At 41.3% G+C, this 24,237-nt stretch overlaps 1 protein-coding gene across 1 annotated transcript in view; it reads right to left on the reverse strand.

Moving 5' to 3' along the window:
- syne2b (spectrin repeat containing, nuclear envelope 2b) overlaps positions 1-24,237 on the reverse strand; it is a 131,565-nt gene that overhangs the window by 23,169 nt on the left and 84,159 nt on the right. The window contains exons 87-112 of the mRNA XM_065966652.1: positions 24,130-24,234; positions 23,714-23,833; positions 23,395-23,595; positions 23,137-23,310; positions 22,796-22,927; positions 21,399-21,592; positions 20,975-21,098; positions 20,420-20,650; positions 18,827-18,979; positions 18,446-18,622; positions 17,867-18,022; positions 17,568-17,708; positions 17,222-17,392; positions 16,971-17,104; positions 16,680-16,884; positions 15,660-15,842; positions 15,034-15,141; positions 14,237-14,391; positions 13,824-13,971; positions 13,637-13,731; positions 13,175-13,406; positions 12,481-12,675; positions 10,350-10,475; positions 8,873-9,028; positions 6,297-6,455; positions 5,006-5,172 (exon numbers count right to left, since the gene is read on the reverse strand). Of these exons, the coding sequence (XP_065822724.1) occupies positions 5,006-5,172; positions 6,297-6,455; positions 8,873-9,028; positions 10,350-10,475; positions 12,481-12,675; positions 13,175-13,406; positions 13,637-13,731; positions 13,824-13,971; positions 14,237-14,391; positions 15,034-15,141; positions 15,660-15,842; positions 16,680-16,884; positions 16,971-17,104; positions 17,222-17,392; positions 17,568-17,708; positions 17,867-18,022; positions 18,446-18,622; positions 18,827-18,979; positions 20,420-20,650; positions 20,975-21,098; positions 21,399-21,592; positions 22,796-22,927; positions 23,137-23,310; positions 23,395-23,595; positions 23,714-23,833; positions 24,130-24,234 (4,142 nt within the window). The remainder of the gene's footprint in view (positions 1-5,005; positions 5,173-6,296; positions 6,456-8,872; positions 9,029-10,349; positions 10,476-12,480; positions 12,676-13,174; positions 13,407-13,636; positions 13,732-13,823; positions 13,972-14,236; positions 14,392-15,033; positions 15,142-15,659; positions 15,843-16,679; positions 16,885-16,970; positions 17,105-17,221; positions 17,393-17,567; positions 17,709-17,866; positions 18,023-18,445; positions 18,623-18,826; positions 18,980-20,419; positions 20,651-20,974; positions 21,099-21,398; positions 21,593-22,795; positions 22,928-23,136; positions 23,311-23,394; positions 23,596-23,713; positions 23,834-24,129; positions 24,235-24,237) is intronic.

The following is a 24,237-nucleotide window of genomic DNA, read 5'->3' on the forward strand; positions in this document are numbered from 1 at the left end:
AAACACTGGCTCCATTGACAATAGTTTGCAACCATGACATCTCAAATGAACAACATTGAAATGAAAGCTGCTTTTCCATTTGTTAAAGGGAATCATCATGCTACCATTACATTTCATTAAACAGAATCAGCCACAAAGAGCATTAGTGTTTGGCAGAAAATGTGGACATCTGACTTTTATCAGCCTGTCTAGCTAAAAAGAATAACGTAGAAAAACCAAAGAACCAAATCTGCTCACTAAAGCTTTAACTACTTTGGTGGTGGTAGTATTATATTTTTGGTTTAAGTTTGACTAAGGGCTGTTGGCCTGGTGGTATAGGTTAATATTTTCTATGACACAGAGCATAGAAAACAAATGGCTGTTGTAATCTGCCACGGCATTCTGACAAACCTCTGTCAGCACATGTTTGATTGGTTCAGAGAGTTGGGGTGTGTCCTCTGTCAGAGTGAGAGGCCTGGAAGTATTAGGCGCCCGAGGGTTAACTGAGGGCTGAAGCCCAGTGATCTACAAATCTACTTTTAGCTCTGTCTCTATTTTCTTATCCACCAAACACACACACACACACACACACACACACAGACATTTGTTGCTTTTTTCAGAGAAAGAGCTCATTCAGGAATTGTTAAAAGTATAAAGCTGGTGATCAGTAATAATCTGCTATTGTTTGCTGGGTTTAAGGCTAAATAATCTTATTTCCTCCTTTACTTTAAGCCAAAATGCTCTGATGGTTTAGAGGTGTGATGGGCATGGAGAGGACAATGGGGATTGACAAAATGGTTCACTGATCATGTTAAGCAGCTTGTGTGGAAAGACACTCCCCACTTTATCAGCTTAATGGGTTTCACCCCCTCTTTACAGTCTGTTACAGTAGAACCTGAAATCCCAGAATTGGTTGTAGTTCTTTATATCTCATTATGATTGTTGATTCCTGTTGCGATATAAGAAGATCCCTATGCTCAAAGCCCAGCCTACAAAGAAACAGGTTTTTCACACATTGATGAGAAGGAACTTGACTGCCCTGCATATAACCCACAGGACCACAAACCCATCCAACACCTTTGAATGCCCTTAACAGAGTGACAACAGCACATTCCATCACAAACACAAGGCTCGTGCCTGAGCAGAGGCTCATTAACGAGCTTAGCCTTGTTATACCGGTCGGTCCCTGAGAGGGGGCTCAGCTAAGGGGGCCAAATCCACTATTGTGTGTCACGCTCCCTCACCACTCAGGTCCCCCTTTTATTGTAAAAGACAAAGGTCACCTTTCTGTTCTCACAACCTGTCAGTTCAACATGCACCCCTACAGCATAACACGGTCCAGTAAGAGCTATAGGTTTGAACATCACATGGTCAACGCAGACATGCCAAAAGCTCCAGGCTTAAAAGAGAACAGAGAAACAGTTTGAGTTTGAGGAGAGACCGAGTATAGCCTCGATCACTAAACAGCCACCATATGGCACATCTAAGTAAGTCATTCCCATGGAGGATAAGTCACCTCCACTTCCCCCACCCCCTCCTCCCCCACGGGACTGCTTTAACCAATCTGGTTCCAAGTTCACAAAGCCCAGTGGTGCTCAGCTCTATTGAGATCAGTTGGTTGTGATTTTCAGTGGAAATTGAACGCACTTGCCATCTCCTAAACACCAAGCCTTTTACAGCCACAAACAAGCATTTATCAAGAGCACAGAGCAATGATGAGTTTAAACTTGCTGTTAAAATATCAGTTAATGTTGAGCACTCCACTACTTTGCATCCTTTATGCCAGTGGTTCTCAAACTATGGTACGCGTACCACCGGTGGGGTGGTATTATTATATTATATTATATATTATGGATATATTAGGCTATGCATTTTAATAAAAACACTGCAAAAAATTAGAGATAAACACTAATGCTCCTCCTCCTCTCTGCAACTGGGTTTGTTTCCCCGACATAGAGGAAATCGTTGACCAACACACGCACGCACGCCAAAAACAACACACACACAACAACACACGCTATCTATGGGGATGACAAACTATATAGCCGAGAAAAATAACTGCAGAAATCCATAACAGATGCAGCGGGCGAACAAACAAACAGATGAACAAAATGAACGACTGGCACCTTGGACAGCGCCGCGCCACGTAATGCACAGACCTGCGGCAAAAGTGTTCAACCTTTACGGTGCACTTCCCACTCACAGGGTGCCTGCACCCCTCGCAGGAGACAATGGTCATATTTTTCTTGCAGTGCGTGTTTGTCTGACACTGCCTCCTTCTCAGCTCTTGTGGATGTTGTGGCTCAGTGGGCACCGACCTCAGACTGGCCTTGACACGCAGGTGTTCCTCTCTCTGTTCCTTTGCCGGCTCAAGAATGAGCATGTATCTATCTGTCTATGGTCTCTATCTATCTCTTTGTATATCATATCTATCTGTCTGACTTCTATCTATATGAAGTCTATAAACAGAAAAAATAACTAATAAAAATTAAAACGACACGCGAAAACAATCCAGGGCAATCGCGCTCTCTCTCTCCCCTGCTCCCTCTCGCTCTCTCAGGCACGCAGCAATTTTATGAATAAATGAAAAATTAAATAAGAAGAGGTTTGAAATATACTTGGGCCCAGGTATCGTCTATTAGTGGGAAACACTGGAGATTAAATATTCTCAAACAGATTGTTGGTATAAAGTTGTCATTTGTATTGTGCTGCACTTTTTGGGGGATTTGGGCAAATGTCAGTGTTGTGTGGAGTTTAAGTGCCAGTTCTAGCGCTAGCCCGTAGTAGTCCTATAGTGTGGCTGCCAACAGTCAATAATAAATAACCTCCTGCGCAAAATGTGCGTAGAAATAGGCCTACGGTGTATTTTAACATCTACCATAATGGTGGTACTTGGAGAGCCAAATATTTCCGGAGGTGGTACGCAGTCTAAAAAGTTTGAGAACCACTGCTTTATGCTGCACAGTGAGGACACAGCCAGCGATAATTACGGCACAGTTTGACTGTAGGAGAGCAAACTTGCAATAAAGGAGAGAAGGAAGGACAAAAAACAGCATCTGCTAATGCATGGAACTTGTCTCTCGCCTTGTCTTGGATAAACCTAATGAGAAAAAAATAACTATCCTGGGGAAAAGAATGTTAAAAAAAGACTTAGTACAAAAGATTTGTATTATGGCATCAGACAAATGGAAAAGCCTCAAGTACGTCTATGGATGACAGAAACAGAAGAACAGAAGGTGAAAATCTGCAACCTTTTAATGTTGAGTCATGCTTGTTATCCTGTCCTCCGTCTCAAATAAAACACATCATGATGTAACCAGCAGCCAGCTAATGACGCTCTTACCCTTTAAACCACAGAGTTTTTGTTTAAAAAAGTAGGCTACTTGGCTAGGCACCAAGTCCACATTTCTAATTAAACTAGCCTTTATTGCAACATAATGCACAGATGTTTGCAATGGCATGATTAGGTAGCAAAAACGTAAACTCTTGCACCATTTACCCTCACAATAACATATTGGTTCATAAACTAGCCTCTTAAGAGATGAACCGGTGTGATTGGTATAGAGCTGCTTTCACTATTTCACTCTTAAGAATTGAAAGACAATTTCAGTTGGGCTGCCCCTGAAAGAGAAGGTTTTTCCATTCCACCTCGCCGTAGGAGACTCCTTCCTTCCCTGCTGGAAAGGAGTAAGGGGGGGGGGGGGGTCTCAGGAGAAAGGACATGACGCAAAAACGCAACAGTGGTGGAAGAAGCAACAGAATCCGTGATAAAAAGAGCGTTTCAATATGTAAACAGAGGTCGCATCGGTCATGTGCATACTCTCTATGGGGTCATTTGCCGGTCGCAGGATGTAAACGCCACCAAAACATTCACTAGGGGGGCTGGCAAGTCCCACTGCACAGTGCGCTTCATTTAGAGCAGCAGTAAAGAGGCATTAAACCGATGCATGAACAGGTCAGCAGCCCGAGCGTACAAACACCAATGAGATTTGCATTTATGGATTAATAATACTATCGCTCATCCTCTGGGCTTTTCTTCTTTAATCTGCAGCCACAGTGGAATAACAGCTGTGCTCTGCCTATTCTGAAAGTGAATACCAACACAGACACAGATACTGCTACACAGGTTGAATTGCAGAGGCAAAGAACAAGAGTTTGGTCTTGATAAAAAGAAAAGTTGAAATGCCACATAACAATAAACAAAATCAAGTTTAACAGCAAATGGAGAGTGACTTTTTAAAAAAAAAAACTTTCTTAAAGACTTGTATTCAGCAAGAAACCTCCAGTTAGAGCAAGTCAAACATCAAAAAGGGGAGGAGAACGCTCACATACAAATCCATCATTTGGACCTTGACCCTCATGCTGCACAACCTACACACCGACCTTAACAGAGAAGCATTTTGGATCTCGATAACAAAGAATAACCGTGAAACAAAAACGAGTGCAAGGTTGCTGTTACCTCCTCCAGCAGGAAAGTCTTTAAAGGTATCACTGAGACAGTTCCAAAGACAGGCTGTTCTCACCGTTATTGATTAAAAGAGTCATATGAGCCACAGTTTGATGAGAGGGCGGGGAGATGCTGTCATCATAAAGACGTGGTCTCGTCTAAATGCCAGCACAGTGATTGTTATACACTATCTACTGGTGTTAATGGGACGACTAAGCTGGACCTCCTATAAAGACACAGTTCAGGAGTTATTCACTATGCAGTTGCTCTTTTGAGAACTTTTAGTCTAGACTATACAAAGTGTATGTTCACATAAACTTGAATATCCTGCTTTTGATCAGGTTTTTTAAGTATCCTTTTCTTAAGTTTGTGCATGTAAACATATCCTGATTTCAGAAACCAGGATAAGCCCTTATGCTGATTTTGCTTCCTGGAGAGCCCCGAAAGAAAATGGGATATGGCATGTAAATGCTCTTTTCCTGTTGCTGGAAATTAGGAAAATATCCCATAGCTGCAACGCGATGTTGGCATTTTATAGGTCTAAGCCTGCAATAAGCCTTCTGACTTTCTGTGTCTTACCTGGCTTCTATGTGGTCAAACAGATGCTGCCAGCGGTCGTTGATGTCCTTCAGCTTGTCGTTGATCTCCGTCTCTTTCGTCTTGTTGCTGGCTGTGATGAGTTGTTCTCCGAGCTGCTTCAAATGGGTTTTATTCTCACTGAACAGGTTGATCTCCTCCATACAGTCCTAAAAGGACAAACACAAAACATCCAGGACAGAGTAAGCAGCTGCGGAGTCACTTTCAAAACCATGCTGATCATTTGTATTGCACACTGAAAGGTCTCTAAAGAATTTGGTAAAAGTCTTTGTCATAAGTCTCACATGATAAAAGTTACGAATAGGGTTTGATCTTTAATGTCTCAAATAGGAGGAAAACTAGATTTAATATGCATCAAAAACGATGAAAGGGGTTAAGGTTTAAAGACAAAGTGGGTACACTCTCCTCCTTTGACAAAAATAGTGCAACCTTTAACGTGTTTTAACCTTCATTATATCCAAGAAATCGTGACAGCCTTTGACTTTGGAAGTCCGCCAGAAAGAAACACAGAGCTCCTGCCAAGACCTTCTGTGTCAGAACAAGACACTAAATTTAACTCTCCACAGCCTGAAAAGGTTTAATCTTCTCTGCCAGGGCAATAAGTTTGGTTTTCTACAAGAGAAATCGCCTTTACTACCCTACAACCCCCCCCCCATCTCCTCCTCTAGCCGCTCTGCTCACACTGTGACAAATGAAAGGGCCCGGGAGCTCGACACAAAACAAACCCGCGTGGCCCTGCTGGGGCTCGAACAGCTGTCGCCTCTTTAACAATCGGGAGGGAAATCACAGCTTTTTGAAAAGACCAGGCTGTCCCTCCACCACCCAGTCAACACTGAGCAAGTCCAGAGCGCAGGGTGGCTGAGTGACGCAGCATAATAAAGGCGCTGTCTGGGAGGAGAAAACTCTTACGCAAAACCTAACTGCTTTTTTTTGTTGGTCTGATTGAAATCCTGTCTGTTACTGCTCTATGTGTCAATGCTCTGTGTTTCAATCTGATGTTTTCTTTTATATCCAAAAACGATTCATTTCCAGATGGATTGAAGTTGTTGTTTTTTGTTTGTTTGTTTTTGGGACTGGTGGTTGGCTGGGGGTCAGTTCAGTTCACAGTATAGACCGTTCAATGAAGTGTAGCACAGCCAACTTTCATCAACAGGATATAGAGCCAAAGACCTTCTTAACACGTGCCGCTAATCCAACCTTTAAGTCTCCAAAGCGACTGTTTGAATATCTCGTCTTTTCCAAGTGACAGTGAGACTAAAAGACTGCTTCCTACCTTCTTCAGCTTCTCCACCATCTCCTCGATGTTCAGGTCGGAGTTGTGCGCCACCTTGTTCTCCATCTGCGTGAGCCATTCGCACAGCTCCTTGTTCTTCTCGTTGAAGATGATCCAGGCGTTCAGACGATCGGCGATCTCCTGTTTACGCAGAGACACCTGACACACAGAAGAAAAATACAGACTTTTAGTTTTATATCTGTATATGCCCAATCTATGTCTTCAGCTTTCTGATACAGATAGACCAGGACACATTCATTTGAACATCATTACTATTTGATTTAAGCTCTAGTTTTGGCACCAGTAACTGAGTAACTGTTTCTGCTAACTTGCCACAAAATATCTTAAATATTTGGGATTTAATTGAACCACACTGCGGTTCTATTAAAAGCTAACACTGTGAGGTCCTGCGAACTGGACATGCCTCTAAGGTGGCTTTCAAAACTAAGACACACTGAAGAATGGGGCTGTGTGATCCACGACCTCACCGGACACAGAGAAGCTGTTCGTTGGCAGTGCAGCGATAACCAAGATATTTGTGGTGTAAGAATTGTTGTGTTTAGCTCTGATTGACTCGTATACCCGTCCTTAAATGCCCCCTCTCGAAACTAATCCTTGCATGTGGTCAACTCTGCTTGAGACAGACAGATATTACACCAACAATACAAACAGGAACCCCACACATTTTCAAGGGAATTTTAAGAGGACTGCCCCTGACATCCTCCTGATCTGTTTTTTCACACATGCTCTGAAAACTTCAGATGTTTTTCAGGAGTTTTGTGCAAGTGTGAACAAGGTTTAAGAGCGACTGAGAAATTGCATACTTAAAAAAAAGAGAGCTTTGAGGGGGGAATGTTTAAACCCTGCTCACTCTCACACCTCCATACATACACTCCAGCACAATGGTCAATGTGTTGAACTGTCAGTTCCAGTAAGTTAGAGACATTGGGAAGATATGGGGAGAGGTGCTTGAGACTCTTTTCCATGATGACAATGTTACTGGCATCATCAACACCACAGTAAGTGGTGAACGCTCAAATTAATGTCCTCAATCAAACAGGTTAACTTCTCCTCTTTTTGGTATCAGGCACAGTTTGTAGCAATGTGAATGAGACAGTTCTAAATACACATTCAAACACAGAGTGTCAAAGTGAAAGTCAGATCACTTCAACTGCCCCTCCCCCTCACAAACTCATTTCAATACAAAAGCTCTTCTTCCTGAACCCTCTCAGCTCATTACAACATTTCTCTCCTGTCACCATCTGTTACCCCACAACCCCCCCACCCACCCCACCAGACCTGTTGGTCTCTTCAGTGGCACTAAAAAGACTCACGAGATTTACTAACTTAGTTCTTTATTAGCAGCTTGAACTTTGAATGGACAAAGAAACCCTGCAGTAATCACAGAGTGAGACATCAAATGCCGAGCACTTCATGAAGTGAAGCGGTGAGAGGAGCCACAAACATGTCACATGACTTCTCTCCTCAAAAAAACTTCTGATTTAATTATGAAAATTGAGTTTCGGCAATAAGCCCTCAGTCTCCTCGTTCAACTGACCTGCTGATGGTCCAAAACACAAATACACACACAAACACGCTCACTAACAGAACCCTCAATGTCATATGTCAGCTCGTTAATGATTAACCTTCACACAAAAAGACTTCCTGTAGCTTCGTTTTCAAACATATGACGGACCCAAAGGAACACAGAGGATGACATGACCAGAGTTTCAAACTTTTTCTCCTCTCAGGACATGATAGGGAAGTTATAATTTGCCAATAAAGTATCAAGACACCTTGAGATTACTTTAATCTTGTAATTCAAGCACTAACTACAGTTCACAAGTCAAAAAGCATGAATTTACTTCAACGTTCCCAGCAGTAGAGTAGAGTAGAGTAAGTGCTGCACTATGCTGTGCAGCAATGCATTGTCCTAAATGTTGCTGATCAGAATGAGCACACGTGTAAAAATGAATGCAGAAAACATCTGGGATATCTCCGTTTAAATGGAATGGAGCAGCCACAGATATCTTGGGAGTGCGTTTTTCTGCACATTGCATTGTACAGTTTCAATGAAGAATTGGAACAATCTTAAAAAGAATCTATATGAGTAATAAATTGATGGTTTTTACAATTTCAAAATGCTTACAGAGACTTTCAGGTGTGTTATGGCATTGGAAATGAGTCCCGAAGTAAAGGAAAAAGGAAAAGGAAATTGTGTGAGGAGCCTCAAACTGTGCAAAAACACTTAACTATTTTTTCTTTCTAGCTATTCCAAGACTGCAAGACCACACAGAACTATATCTTGAAGAATGTTCACATAGTTGCCTTTAAGCTGATGTCCTTTCCGATAATGGAACGTGACTTAAACTCATCTGATGACAGGGAAAAACTTCAGCAAGGAATACAAAGGCAAGGAGCCCCTCAGTGAAATACAAACATTGTGGTATAAATTTCTAGGGAATGCAGTGGACTAAACAACTGAAGCATTGTATTTGAGCAGGTAAAAAGAAGGACAATCTTAAGTTGTGTCTAGCTTTAGGCAGAGTGTAGTTCATCACACTCAGCAGGCTCACCTTGAGGCAGAGTTCCTCCCACTGACAGTGCAGGTACTCCACCTGCTCCTGCAGCAGGAGGACGTCGTCTGCGATGATGTACTGGGACAGATCCGTCTTCATGGTGCTCAGCTCCGTCAAGCTCTCAGCCCAGTCCTCCAGGGAGTCCTCGTTCTCCTGCATACCATAACACACCAAAAAGCGACACAACAAACCGTCAGGGACCCCCTCCTCAGCTCTGCTCCCTGGCAGCTACTCCCTAATGTCTGTCTCTGCCTCCTCTCTTTTTCTCTCCCTGTCACTCTTTCTCCCCGCCCATACAGAGGATTAAGGGCCACAGGCTGGGCCGGGGGAGGGGTGGCAGTGGTGGGGGGAGGGGAGGGGATGAGGGAGGAAGGTGGAGGATATAAAGGCTGTGATAGGACAGTCAAACCTGTTTCAAACTTTGTTTTGCTCATTTGGCACTTTAAGTGATCATTTCCTCTGAAACAGCCTGAAGGCAACTTGTTTGTTTGTTGCCCCCCCCCCCCCCCCCCCCCCCCCACTGTGTTCACATTCAAAGTAAACATGTGGCTACTCTTCAGCATTTTCAGTTTCTATGTTTTGAGAAGGGCTATGTTTCTGTCGTTGTATGTATATTAACCATTTAAAACCACCTTTGGGAAGCTAAGATAAAATGTAGAACTATTACAGCATTAAAATACTATGGAAGCCCTAACAGGACATTCATCCAGACATTTTATTCTTTCTTTGGATCTTGACTAAGTTATGTCCTTATCTCGAGATAACAACACCAATTTCCCGCTGATAACGAGTGAATGTCTTGAGCTCTTAGGAAAGTGACTGTAATTAACTTGTTAACACAGTACAATCAGCATTATCCCGAGTAAATAAGATAAATACGTCAAGACCCCGAGATAACAACTGAAACTTACTTATCATGGGAAAAACAGCTCAATAAAATGAATGGAAGTATATCACCTTAGGGCTTCTGTATAATACTATGAAAACTTACGGATAATGTAATTATTGTGTCAATAACTTAGTCATTGTGAAAGCCATCAAGGATTTTTTTTGGGTAAGTGTGTAAACTCATTTTCTCCACGACAGCAAGATGAGACAGAGTAGACATTTTTACTTTTGAAATCTTGCTTTGGCTGCTTGAAACTGGAGATGTTTTACCTTTTAAAAAAACATTTTTTGGCTACTAAGCCCTTATTTTAGAGACAGGACAGTGTTCAGAGTGAGAAATGGGGAGAGAGAGAGTGGGGAATGACATGCATGAAAGTGGCTCCACCCACTGAAATTTAATTCAGCCAATGAGATGACAGCTGCCTCTCAAGTGGCTCTATCTCATCACAGAATGTAAGAGTTACAAACAACTCACTGCCAGAGGGCCAGAGTACAGAACATGTTAAGTTAGTTCATGAATATATATTATTATTATATTATTATTATTATTATTTGTGTTTGTGTGACCAGCTGTTTGCAGATGTACCTTGTAGAACTTCTCTGCACTCTGCAGCTCGTCATCACACTCTGGCATCGACTGGTTCAACCTGGTCTTCATGTCCTTCAGCTGCAGCATGCTGCCTGCAAGTCCGGACTCACAGCGCTCCCAGTTCTGAGAAACATTTAAAAAAAAAAAAATGTGTTAAGTAATTTATCATACAGATCAATGTGTTGTAAAAACTGCCTGTCTTTGAGAAAAAAAAACACAATCATCACTCTTTTGTCTCTGACTTCCCAAACATGTCCTCGGTCATTAATCAGAGTGGATTGGATTAACTTGGCCGCTCTCAGGCGAACAGAAACTGTCAGAGGCTCTAGGGACAGACCGGGGACAGATAGAGGACGAAGGATCCAAACACAGTGAGAGAGGACAGGTGACTGCCCAGGACGAATAAACTCAACTAAACTCTTGCATCAGAATTGTGTATCCCATCTACGCGCAGCTGAATCAGGTTTGCCCCATATTCAACAAGTTCCCCATGCGATTGTAAAACATGCAACCGAACTAAGAAACCGTTACATCAGAGCAAGACAACCTTTTTCATTTTTATAGGTTTTTAGACGTGCAAATAAAATGCTCGATGCAAAAGAATCACATTCTCATTAGGCCCAGATCCCTGGTCAGTAACCCCCGCCTTAAAGAATCTTTGTTATGCAAAAAGTTTAAACATGACTGATAGATATAAGATAGATAAAGCTGAAATGGGGTCAAACATTTTATGTATTACAGCACAGAAAAGAAATCTGATCAAATAAAGAAATATATATCTGATAGATATGAGTCACGTACTAATAAGAAAAGGATCCACAGAAGCTGATGTTAGTGTCTCAGGGCGACCATTAGTGCAGCACTCTGTCTGCAGGATACTGTGACTCATCAGATCATGTTGCTAAAGAATTGATTTTGTATATTCGGGGGAATCTGACCCTCAGAGTCCATTGACTGAACGCAACTGGTCGAGTTTCATGAAACTGAACCTCCAACTGAGAGGATTCATACTCTGATCAAATAAAACATGAACCAACCAAAGAGGTTCACTTTGAGACTTGTTACAAGGGTTACTGAATCTGAATCTGACTGGTTGAATATCCAGTATGTGTGTAATTATGATTTTATGTGCAAATCTAACTTTGACAGCCTCAGGGCAGACAAAAACTTGCGCTCTACCAGAGATCTTTGGCGCCCCCCTTAGGGGGACCTGGACCCCAGGTTGGGAACCAATGCTACATCAAACTGACACGACGTATGGATAGATGATGCTGTATATGTATTTATATACATTCTTTGAATAATTAATGATGTCTTTTCTGTTGGAACAAATCCTAAATTTAAAGCTATTGATTGGTTACAGAAGGTGGTGATAAAGAAAAGGAACTAATCGAGGGACCGACAATTATTTCAATTTCTGATTCATTATGAACAATCTTTCCAATTAGATGGTTGAAATCTTGCACTGTTTTGAAGAAACATCTCTCTCTAAGAAACATATAGATTCACAAATACATAAAACAGATTCAAGGCTACAGTCGACCCAAAACCTGAACCTTTGTTTTCAAATCCAGATGAGTTCCAAACTATAGAAAACAGACGGTTAAAAAACCCTCAGATCCAAAAGATAACCAACATGTGAGTTTGTAAATGGAACTAGTGCTGTAAATAAAGACACTTCTCATTTCCGGAAATGTATTTATATAACTTGTATTTTTCAGATGACAATATGATTGATTTGACAATGAAACGTCACAAACTAGGAAAAATTAGCCAACCAGAGTTGCTTAGAGGCCAGAGAGATGCCTAAACTTAGCTTGCCTCGTCCAACTAACAGTCAAAATATAAAATTTGCAGTGAAATAAAGCAGAGAAAAGCAGGAAAACTTACAAAATCATTTTTGCTTGTACAATGGACCATTCATTTGATTCTAGGTCAAGTTCAATACAAGGATCTTTGTGTGTGAGTCCATACCAGATCTAAATAAGGTCATATGCATTAACTATAAATCAACAAACGTCATCATCTGGGACCATTGGAGATGAGACGTCAAACATGACGCTCAATGAAACACATGCACGATGTTCTTGAAAGCACCACTTCAGAGTTACAATAATACGACAGGTACCTTGATGATAGCCTCGGTGAGGTCCATCCTCCGACCCAGCAGGCTGTGGAGGTTGTCCCACTCCTCCTGCAGGGTTCCCAGATCTGACTGCAGCTGAGTCTGGGTCTCCTCATTCCCCATGGAGAAGAGCTGCCGGCCGACCTCCAGGGTGTGGATGAAACTGGACTGATACCTCTGGAACAACAGCTCCGTGTGCTGAGGGAGGAAGCAGGAGGTAGAAAAGGTCAGAGATGAGGAATACAGCTAAAGAATGAGCTCGTGTGGGATCTGTGCAGTGAAAGCCTTGCAGGAACCTTATATTGAGGAGCTGCTGTTTGTTGAATGTATCGTCAATCAATTCAAATCCAATCTCTTCCTCGCTATCTCCTTGTTAAGTTTTTGATGTAAATGTAATCAGCAGCAGTGGTATCTCTTCCTTAAACTTCCTATCAGCCCTCAGGCAGTATTTACTCTTCTGCTATGAGTCAGAATCAACAACCATTTCAGTGTATCAACCCTTTGTTTGGATAATGAACAACTCTTAAAATACGCAGAAAAAGTTATATTGTTTCAGAATATGTTGAGATCTTAACTGCAGTCGAAACAACATCTCATCACGCACTGTACCTGCTGATGGTAAGGTACAAATTCCCTGTACTGCACATAACCAAATGTAAATGTCTCACTGTATGTAAAGAATTCCAATATTTCTCACCTGGAGGTCCTGGAGGGAGCGTCTCAGCTGTTGCAGGCTGCAGCGGGCAGGTCCGGCGGGGGGCAGGAGGGTCTGTGTGTCAGACAGGAACTTCTGCAGCTTCTTGAGGCTGCGGCTGTAAAGGTGCCAGTGCTTCACCAGGCCCTCCACCAGTGAGCGCCGCTGGTCGGCCCGCTGCACGGCGCCCTGCCAGTGCTCCCTGAGCTGGGCGAGCTTCAGGATGAAGTCACTCCTAGATTCACAGCACAGTCAAATGTTACTCAGATTTTTTTTTTTATGCACAATGGCACAAATGACACTACTACACGAAAGAAACTTGTGCTATAAGCTAACAAGATCAGAACACTTTGAGTTGATTATGGCTAAACATGTATTTGATACAAAGAATGCCGTATGTTGTAAAAACTGAAACTGAAAAACTGCGCAACTAAAATGTTTTTCTTTTCAGTTTAGTCTTCTTACCTGTCCTCTACCTCTCCTTTCTGCAGCAGATGAAGAGCTTCAGTGATAACTGAATGAAGGATTTGGTGACCGATCGATAGCTCCGTCTGAAAATGCTGATATACCAGAGCAGATCAGGATTAAATGTTGTTTTGCATGTTTGTTTGTTTTTTTGATAATCAACTAGTTTGTCAATCATCAATGATACCTTGTGTGTACAGAGCTGCTGTCTGAGGCCCATGTAGGAGCCGGCCACGTCTACAGCCAGACTGTCCTCCATCCTCTGCAGGAAAGACATCCAGCTCTCACACTTCTGCTCGAAGCTCTGACGCTTCAGTGCCTCGTTCTGCAGCTCACTGAGGAGTGCAACAATATAAAAAAAAACACTCTTTGAGAATCAACCACCTCTGAAATGTTTGCTTTATGTGGCAGTGCATTTATTGAATGTATATGAACTGGTTTCAGCCCTTTAAATATTGAACTATCTTGTTGAACATTTCATAAAAACCTAAGGTAGTTAAAGTAGGAGTGTACTAACCTATTTATTTCATGGAATATAAAAGTGCAGTATATTGTGATATGTGTCGCTTCTGTATTCCTGTACAGATCTCTGTGTCTCACCTGCACGCCTCCTCAGCTCTGGCGGAGGCGTCGGCCCAGCAGTGGTTGAGGCGTTGCAGGCGGCGTGCTGCAGCGTCGCCGAGCGTCAGGCTGCGGCTCAGCTCATTCAGCACATCCAGGTCAGCAGACAGACCGCTCAGCTCCAGGAGGCCAGACTGAGAAACATATGGTGGCATCTCAGATCAAAAGGGGATCACAACAACTGTACACATGAAATCGCTATCAAAGGGCTACATCCCTATTTAGTCCTATGTTACTGTATTTTTCTGCTTCTTTGTATTATCATGGCTCATTGGTCTGTATTTGTAACTGCTTTAAGTGTCCTTGATAGTCCTTGAAGATACATTTCTATCAATTTCAAGAACTTGTATGATTCTGCAATTGATTAAAATAAAAACATTTGATAACTCTTACAACAAGGTTATTTTTTTTTAAATTTGAAGCTTGTGAACTTTCCAAGTTTTACAATTACACCAATCAAGACAAAAAGTATTTAAAATGGAAATTTGAAGTTCTAGTTAAGCTTAAAATATGGACGGAAATCATGACTCACTTATCCTAATACGAAAACTGAAGAAATCCATTGAATCGATTCAAGTATGAATATGACATTTCTCATACGTAACAAGACTTAAAAAAGCCAATTTGTCAAAAGAAAGAAACTTAAAGATATGGTATATTAAATAAAGTAACAGCTCTAACATCATTAGTTCTTTATAAAGTCTCTTGTTCTTTGGTTTACTCTGGAGGAAGCAGCACGTCACAGTCAGTCATAAAGTCCATTCATGTGGTCTCACCTGGTCTGCTGTCTGAGCCACATCCTGCAGACGCTCCTGCCAAAGCTCCAGTTTTCTCTCCAGTGACTCCAGTGCGTGTCCGAACTCCTGCAGTCTGTCAAGCTCCTCCTACAAGCAAACAGGACACACACACACGCACACATACAGAGCCATATGTGTTGTTAATTTATAGGTCACTTGACAATTAGTGCAACTAGGTGGCAGGTTGGAAAAAGGAAAAGCAGTACACTCGAAACAAGCCAAAATATATGTCTGAAAATATGTACCGAATGCTTTAAAAGAACAATAAATAATACTTGGAATGGGATTTTGCACTTACAAATCACAAATGTACAACGACAACAATGGCCTAAAAATAATGTTGAATGAGCTTCTAACTGTCTTTTGTAATTTAAAATAGTTAAAGAGCAATCAAACACATTTGTGTGCATTAAAAAGTAATTTACTACAAGGACTCTTCCAGCAGCTGAGTCTGTTTACCTGACGGCTCATATCACAAATATGCCTACATATGCAATTCCTTCAAGTATCATTTTATGCATTTCTTTATTTAACCCTGAGTAGATGCAGTCCAGTGTGACTTTGCTTAATCCCTCAAAGAGAGTAATTCATTCACACAGTCTTACCTGCAGCTGACCCAGCTTCCCTGTCAGGCTGAGGGCGAGCTGCTGGACGCCTCGTGACAACAACCTGCTCTCTGATTGGACCAGAGCGGCAGCTGAAGGTTCCAGGCGGCCAATCAAGTCCTTGGAAGCCTCCAGCACCCCCTCCAGGTCGGACTGCAGACTAATTGTCCTCTGCTGTAGACTCTGAGGAACAAACACAGACACGGGTTTAATAGAATATCAAAGAGGATTGGAGAGTTGTTATAGCGTGCGGTAAAAGTTAAGCTATCATTTCTATTTTTATCACAACTTCCATCCTTTTAAAACTGAAAAATAATGGAATTGTCTTATTTAAATATGTGTTGTGGGCAAATTAAGAATGGAGGACACAGGTACTATTTAGAGCTTAAAAGAAATTCATGCTCAAACTTGACACAATGAAAAACGTTGAAGCTGTTAAGAAAGAAAGGTTGAGTTACCATTAAGTATAAAAACTTTACTCTACTGAAGAAATCTGCTTCAGAAAATGTTTGCATAAACTTATTTGGTTATGGAGAAATTCTTAACCAATCATTTAAAACCAATACTTGCAGACTACACGTAATGCTGCTTATAATGATGCTTTGAGGATATTACATAAGAGACCTAGATGGTGCAGAGCCATCTTTAATGTTTGTAACTCACGAGTTAATAATCTCCAAGCTGTCTTGAGAAATCTTGGGCTTAATTTTAAATGCAGACTTAATACCTCTGAGAATAAAATCATCATGGTCCTGTCCAACATCAGATATAGTGCTGATTGTACCATTGGTACTGGTACCTTTTTTTGAAGATTAGAGTTATTTCATACATATTTCACATACTGTATTCGAAGTATGGGCTTTCATTGTGTTATGTAGAATTCTATGAATCCTGCTGTTTTTAAATAAAGTCTTAAATAAAGATTGTTTGATTGATTGATTGAATACACAAAAACAGATTCAGTAATAAGCCTACTTTATGCTCCTTCCAATGTCATCATTCTTAGTTTTTTTCCCTCACCTGAACATTTTGTATCGTCATAGTGACCTTCTCCGCTGTGTTATCATCTGTCGACGCTCCTCTTAGCGCTGATTTTTCTTCACTCTGGAGCGTCTGCAGCCGCTGGGAGAAAGATGCAGCCAGCCGAGCATAGAGCTCCCAGGCCTGCAGGACTCTTCCACTCCTCTGCAGCTTCTGGTCCAGCTCTCCAGACACCACAGACCAACTGCAGGACAGGAGGGGGATTATTTGTTTATTGATTCAAAAGGTGGTTCTCAAAGGTGTTGTTTTTCTACATGTACTCTGTCTCACCTGTCTCTCTGTGTGTCTAGCCGTTCAGTGAGAAAGATGGCGGCAGGAGGATTTATGACGTCTTTGAGGGAGGAAACAGTTTGATTCAGTTCGTCCCATTGTGCTGTGGAAGCTTCTGTCTCCTCATGAAGAACCTTCCAACACAACATGTAAAACCTTTATTATCAGCACATATGAACCAGAACATTTTTTCACATGCTCTTCACACATTCAAGCCAACAGTTTAAGGTTATAAGGTCCATTAAATATACCTGAAGCTTCTCATGGACATCTCTGTGTGCCTGCAGGCAGAGCTGAGGGCTGCTGTGATATTCAAGAGTCTGAGACGTCCTCACTGCTTTCAGCGTCATCTGATTTAGTTGCTTCGCCGCACAATCCCACAGCCGCTGAGCATCAGTCAACTTCTGTTTCATAGAGTCCTTCTGTTAAAAAAAAAAACAGACAAGATGATCCAATACGAGAAAAAAATAAAGGTGCATTCAATTCAAAAACATCAACAACAGCTTCGCAAAGTTTGAGTCGAGGAAATTGCATATTTCATACAGCCGAGTACACTAACAACAGATTTCACTTCTAAACTCTACAAGTGTTATTTACCTGTTGCATGAGAGCTGCACAGCGCTGAATGGATTTCTCAATCTGAGAGATAAAATCACAGCAGCTTTTAACTCCTCCATCAAGTTTGTCTCTTAACTCATGAAGCGCCTCAGACTTCTGTCTGATCTCGTCCTCAAGATCCTTAAAATACAGAAAAAACAAGGAGATGAAAATGTGTGGCTTTTTTTGCAGAAGCCCTCCTGGTACACGACTTGCCTAGACTGTAATATAATACTTTTTTTTTTATCAAGTGTTCTTTTCTTTGATACAGATGTTGCAGTGCAGATGTGACGTCTGACCTGGCAGGTGTTGATGCTCCTCTGCAGCTCCGTCCTGCTGCTGGGTGTCTGAGCTGACTGGATCCAGAGGTTCTGATCCGCGATCCAGCTGTTGATCTGCTGCAGCCGAGCCTCCCGCTCCACTCTGCTCCTCAGCTCCTGCTCCACCTCTGCAATCTGAACACCACAAACCACCACAGCAGGTCAGGGCCATGATTTATAAATATGAATGAAGAGAAGAAAAGAAAATGACATGTTGGACAAAACTTATGATAATATATTAGAAGTATCTTGTTGACTTTTTTTGTGTAATAATGTATTAAATCATGAACATGAAAATTAAAATTAAGTACTCTGTATACATTACACTGAAGAAAATACAAATTGTGTGTGCTAGAATTCAAATCCAAGCCTTGATGGCCAGAACAGAAATTTCAGATGAAAACTGGTAGTTTATACATTAAAAAAAGAAATGTATACATTCAACAATTACCTCACACTCCACTTTAAGCTAACAAGGACTAGGTGTGTTACATAGAAGGTGAGTCATTTACTGATGATGACTATGTCATACAGTTTTAAGTGGTTTTGTCTTCTGACCTGAGAGTTGAGTGTTTCCTTCAAACTGAGCCACTGATGGTTGAGACGACCCTGCTCATCCGCAAACTGGTTGTGTACATAGCGCCCCCTCTGGCCCGCTTCAGTGATGCATGTTTGTAAAGGCGGGTTTACAAAGTCCAGAGTGGCCTGATGGGCTGACATCTCTGCTTGACATTCCTACAAAATAAAATGTAATTGATGGAGAGAGAAAGAGAGAGAGAGAAAGTCAGTCATTGAGATAAACTTCTACCAAGGCCTCAGGACTGCACTTATGCAAAGACCTGATTATTATTCCCCTTAAAAACATTAAAAAAAAGAAAAATCTGAAGTAATTATGTTTTTTTTAATGACTGTTTGAAGTAGCCAATCATCTTTTTCTACCTTGCAGTACTTCAGCAGCTGACTCAGATCAGTGTTGAGTGAGGAGGTTTGGTTTATTCTGCTACGATGCTCCTCCAGCCGGCACTCAGCAGCTTCCAGCCAGGACTGCAGCTCCAGCAGCGCCCCCTGCTGGCTCAACGTCTTCATCCATCGCTAAGGAGAAGCAGGGGATGACTGTCATTAAGTCTTTGCTGTAGTTTGTCTTGGCTTGTTTATTTGTGCAAAACATAAAGTATAGTACGAGATGCATTTATTGGAAAAGTAAAATTAAAAAATTAAAAAAACTTACAAGAAAGCAAAAAGAAGTAGAGGGAGGGGGGGAACTAAGAAAGAGAAAATAACAAAAACAGCAGGAAGAAGAGATGGGACACAAAAAGAAAAAGGGGAGATAGGGATAGGAAGAGAGGACTGAAAGGTGGGGGTAGTGCATGGAGGGAGGAACAGCAAGCAGATGTGTAGTAGAGGACAGATCCAGACAGACTGACAGCTGGAGGAGAGAATGGCTTCACACCAATGAGGACGAGAAGAGTCCTCAGGATGGCTTTGTGCTGCACGGTGGGGATGTTCAAAACTAATTGGTGACAGGGAGCGTGCTGTGTGGTTTTAGAAATCTTTTAACTGCTCTGTACTGTATTTTTGGCCCCGGGGAAGCACATTTAGGATCAAAAAACGTTTCAACCACATTTTTTTTTTTAAACTCCTTTTACTTTAATATTTTCATATACTATATGGAAACAAAGACTTCAATGCACGCATGGTGGCATCTCAATAATCATAAATCAAAGCCACCCAATGAAAACTAAACATGTATGTGCATTACAGCATGCTACAGAAGCTGTTGCTTTCAGTGACATGCTAACATTAGCAAAAAAAAAAGAAAAAAGCAGGCCGCACCCCACCCCACTCATTTCCACTAACTCTCTGATCTGGGCTGCACATGGACTGTGAGAACTTTCACATTTTCACTCTCCCTACATTATTTATGTACCCACTCCTGCACTGTGATTTCATACTGTGATTTCTTTAATATAACTCATACTGTTTTTACACTCTGTCTTTTACGTGTGATGTGATGTGATGTGATGTGAGGGTTTCTGAACTTGTAAGCAAGACACATTTCTGAGCCAATGGATAATCAAGTGTTATCTTATCTTATCTTATCTTACACACAATGACATCCCCTGCATGCTAATTTGTACCAGGTATAATTTCACGCTGTCAAACTCCCTAATCGATCATGTTAGCAGCTATCATTTTGAAAGATAAGCACTAAGGCAAAGTGTAAAGCATAAAGAAGTTTTTATCTTATTGGACAAAGCCACTGGTTTAAGAATCTTGTGGTCAAAATGCTTGAGCAGTTTCTAAGGCAACCCAACCACCAAGCTGGGGTGATATTAAAAAAAACAAAAAACTTGTGTCTGTCCTGAAGGCAAAGTCACGTTGAACATACAAAAGAAACCACATACCGTCATATTTGATTATGTCTAATGTGATTCTTAAATTATAAGAGGCACTTGTGAATCATCATATGTTTTATGTTTACTGTATAATCACCTCCAAAACGTCACTAATTACATAAAGGGTTCTCCTCACCTTATGAAGAGCTTGTTGGGTGACAGGAACATCCGCCAGCAGACTGGACCAGTCCAGCTCTACCTGTCTGAGCTGGGATTGGATGGAGCACAGATCTTGGTCTGCAGTCTCTCTGTCCTCTGGATTTCTATCTGAGCCTTCATCTGTTTCCCTCAGATTGACCAGCCGTGTTCCAGCACCGATCACAGCCACCTTCAGTTCAGATTTGGCCTCCAACTCTTTGGTCAAAGCCTAAAAAAAAGATTCCCATATTTATACTGATACTAATACCAATGTTTGAAATAACATTTTAGCCCTTTGCCAATCCGATACAGATGTTTTTTTTATTAGTTCTTTGTGATTTATTGCGTCTGTTTTTCAAATAAGCAACAAGATTTGATGTATTCACTGGAACATGTCCTACAAACTGCAGAGGCGGTGTAAGACTCCCACACTGCTGCCACTTCCTTTCACATTTGGCTATGAAAACAAACCTTGAGTTCATCCAACAGACGACTTCTCCTGCCCAATCAAAACCCTCTTCCCTGAATCGCCAACTCATCAACAATCACTCACCATAAACTGCAGGTAATAGTCCCGCCTCTGTTCAACATCCATCTCCTCATTGGCTGAACTTGTGTCAATCATGTCTCTGGCCCCGCCCATCCATTCAGCCAGTGCAGCAGAGTCTCGAAGAAACCTGTTTTTTGATGGGAAATAGGAAAATTGTGATTAACATAACAGAAAACAGGTTTCATCTGAATCATTTCAAGCAAATTACATCGTAAATAGAATATATATGATTTTTATGGGTGCTTTTTAACCCATTAACTTAAAAAACAACACTAAGAGGAAAGGAAAACAACTTTCCACCAGTCAATGATATGGAAAATAATTTAATTTAAACATTTCAATAAAGATGTTTGCTACGTAAAATTCTTAATAAACACAACTTTAGTTGTTTGGAGTTCCCTGTTTGTCTCTCTTTCTCATCTCTTACCTGTTCCTCAGCTTCCTTTTTCTGTCTACGTCGATGCGTTCATGCTCCACCCTCTTCTGCAACACTTTCCAGCGTGAGTCCAGCTTCCTGGTGGACGCTTCAACTCCTCTGCAGCCCACCTCGTGCAGCCAGGTCCCCTTCTCCAGCATCTGACTCAAACGTGCTTTGTTTGCATCCAGAACGAGTCGCTGCTCCTGTGAGAGAGACAAAAGTCGTATATAATCCTCTCTTCCACACGAGACACCGGGAGTGAAATTGATGATTTCACACAGTGACAGAAAGACGACAAACAATTCTCAAACAGATAACAGTTGTACAATCACTACAGATAACCAACAAGCACAGAAACATTTCCAAAATGTCAAAGCTACATATCAGCCACTTAAACAGCTTTTTATTGAAAAGCCTGCTTCTGAAGTTTGTAACTGCATGCTAGCCTACAAACGCTTACCAGTTAGCTTGCTAATACTACCAGTTTTATATTCAACAAATGTATGACTTCTTTCTACTTGACTATAAACAGGGCAAAAAATCGAATTATGGAACTTCTAAATGAGAGATAGATGACTCATGTTTATGTATTTGGTGCCTGAAAAGAGAAAAGTTAAGCCTAGCATGATGATTGGTAGCTAGGAGAAAAAAAAGCTAGCATAGCATTGCCAAATGTTCAAAAATACACTTAACAGCAACTGTAAACTACGGTAAATAGCCTACACTTATCAGCTATTTAAAAAAAAAAATCTTTATTGTATAATCTGTACATATACAGCATTGCTAAAACGTATAGTAATTGTTAAAAGTGAAAGTATAGTTTCTGGTCGTATCTATTTTTGGTCGATAACAGCTGGGAGTAATCACATCCAGCAATCAATTTACTTCACAGACTCCATTTTCTTTCTAATGTATTTGTCCAAATAAGAGTGTGAATGTTAAAAAAAAGAAAAAAAAAATTCTCCACATTATCATTGTAATCAATTACAGCTTACATGATTTAAATGATAGTTAAGCTCATGAATGATGAGCCTGGTAATTTGAAACAATTTCTTGAGAGTCCATTTCAGATGAATAAGAGACACATTTCGAATCCCACGAAAGAGCAACAGGGAATATGTACCTAAATGAATTCTAGTTGGAGGTCTCCGCTCAGCTAATAACTCACATCAAAGCCAAGGAACATCATGTGCTCCTACAGAAAACAACCCATTCGCTTGTATTTAATTCAGCCAACTAGGTCATGAGTGCCGTGCAAAGAGCACAACATGGAGAGCACACCCAACAGTCTCCAAATGAACAGAATGAAATATTGTAAAAAAAATTTTTTTTAAAAAGAGCTCTTTCTAAATAAGTATTATGTACTGATGTTAAGGGAGAGCATGTGTATTAATAAAAAAAAATACCTGGAATACAGAGTGCTTCTCTGATACCTGCTCCTCAGAATCAGCCCCAGCGAGCAATTTGGGAAGAGAAGTCTCAATCCCTCTTAGCAGGGAGTCTGACCAGGCGCTGTCCTCCTCCCACTGAGACCACATCTGAGACAGACAGAGAAATGCTGTTTAACTCCACCTGTCTCATGATTAAGATTGAAGCACTTTAAAGCACAATACAATTATTTCATGTACTTGATTCCTCTATAGTTACTTCTGTATTGTAACTTTTCTGACACTGTATTTTTTTCATATGCATGTTTTATTGTTCTATTTCATTCTTATTGATTCTGCATATGAATAAAATGCACAACCTGTAATGTTTCCTGCATCCTGGTCCCTCTTTCCAGTCCGTTCTGCTGAAGTCGAGTCACCTCATCCTGCAGACCCATCACTACAGCCTCCCAACTCTGGAGGCCGCTCTCAGGTATTCTCTGGGTCAGGTACTGCAGGGTCCTAAAATGATGGCCCAGGAACTGGAAGAATTTCTGACAGTACAAAGGGTTGAAACATTTTAAGCTTCATATTTTCAGTTAACAATTAACTCCTAACAGTATTGCCTCTGTACTGACTGTATGACTGCTGAGCTGCTGCTGGAGCTGAGCTCTATCGTGCAGCTCTGTGTCAGGCTGCTGTGAGAGGCGTCCAGAGCCCAAAGCGATGAGCTCCTCCAGGCTGTGGACCAGGCGCTCATACTGCTGCTGCAGCTCCACGCTGCTCTTCAGCTCATCACAGCAGGAGCGAACACCACCCAGAGATCTGTCCAGCTCACCCTGCACATAGAAGGAGAGACATTTAATCTTTAATTAAGATTGAGAAAGCACACTTTGCCAAGTATTAACAAACATTAACACCTGACACAGATATGACAAAAAAAAGCAGCTAGGATACCTGCAGCCGCTTGGCCTGCTGGATTTGAGGTGCAGCCAGGTTGTGTCGGTCAGTCACCTCAAGCAGGGAGCTCACCTGCTCCACCTGCTGCTGCAGAGACTCCTGCATCTGAGTCACAGTCTGCAAAATAAAAACACGTGTCACAAATAAAAACGCAAATTCCGAAATATCACTCAAGAAAACGTAAAGTCTATCAACACTGCTCTGGGCATCCATAAAAACATTGAACAAAACCCATCATATCTGTGTGAGGTGACATCTTTAAGTGACTTATTTCAGCAGACTAACCGCCCAAAGATACTAAGTTTACCATCACATGCAACATAATGTATGCATTTTCTGATAGAGTAGCTGCTGCATGGAGAGTAGCTACTGATTGCATTTCTGACTTAAAAGTCTTTATAAGAAAACAGTACCTGTAGTTGATTGTTAGGGTCCAAGGTTCCATTAAATGCATTAATGTTTTGGTGTACAGTTGTCTGGTTAGAGGTGAAGGCTGCATGCAACTCATTTAGTTGTATCTG

The sequence above is a fragment of the Labrus bergylta genome, chromosome 18 (genome assembly GCF_963930695.1).
Source record: "Labrus bergylta chromosome 18, fLabBer1.1, whole genome shotgun sequence".
Taxonomy (NCBI): Eukaryota; Metazoa; Chordata; class Actinopteri; order Labriformes; family Labridae; genus Labrus; species Labrus bergylta.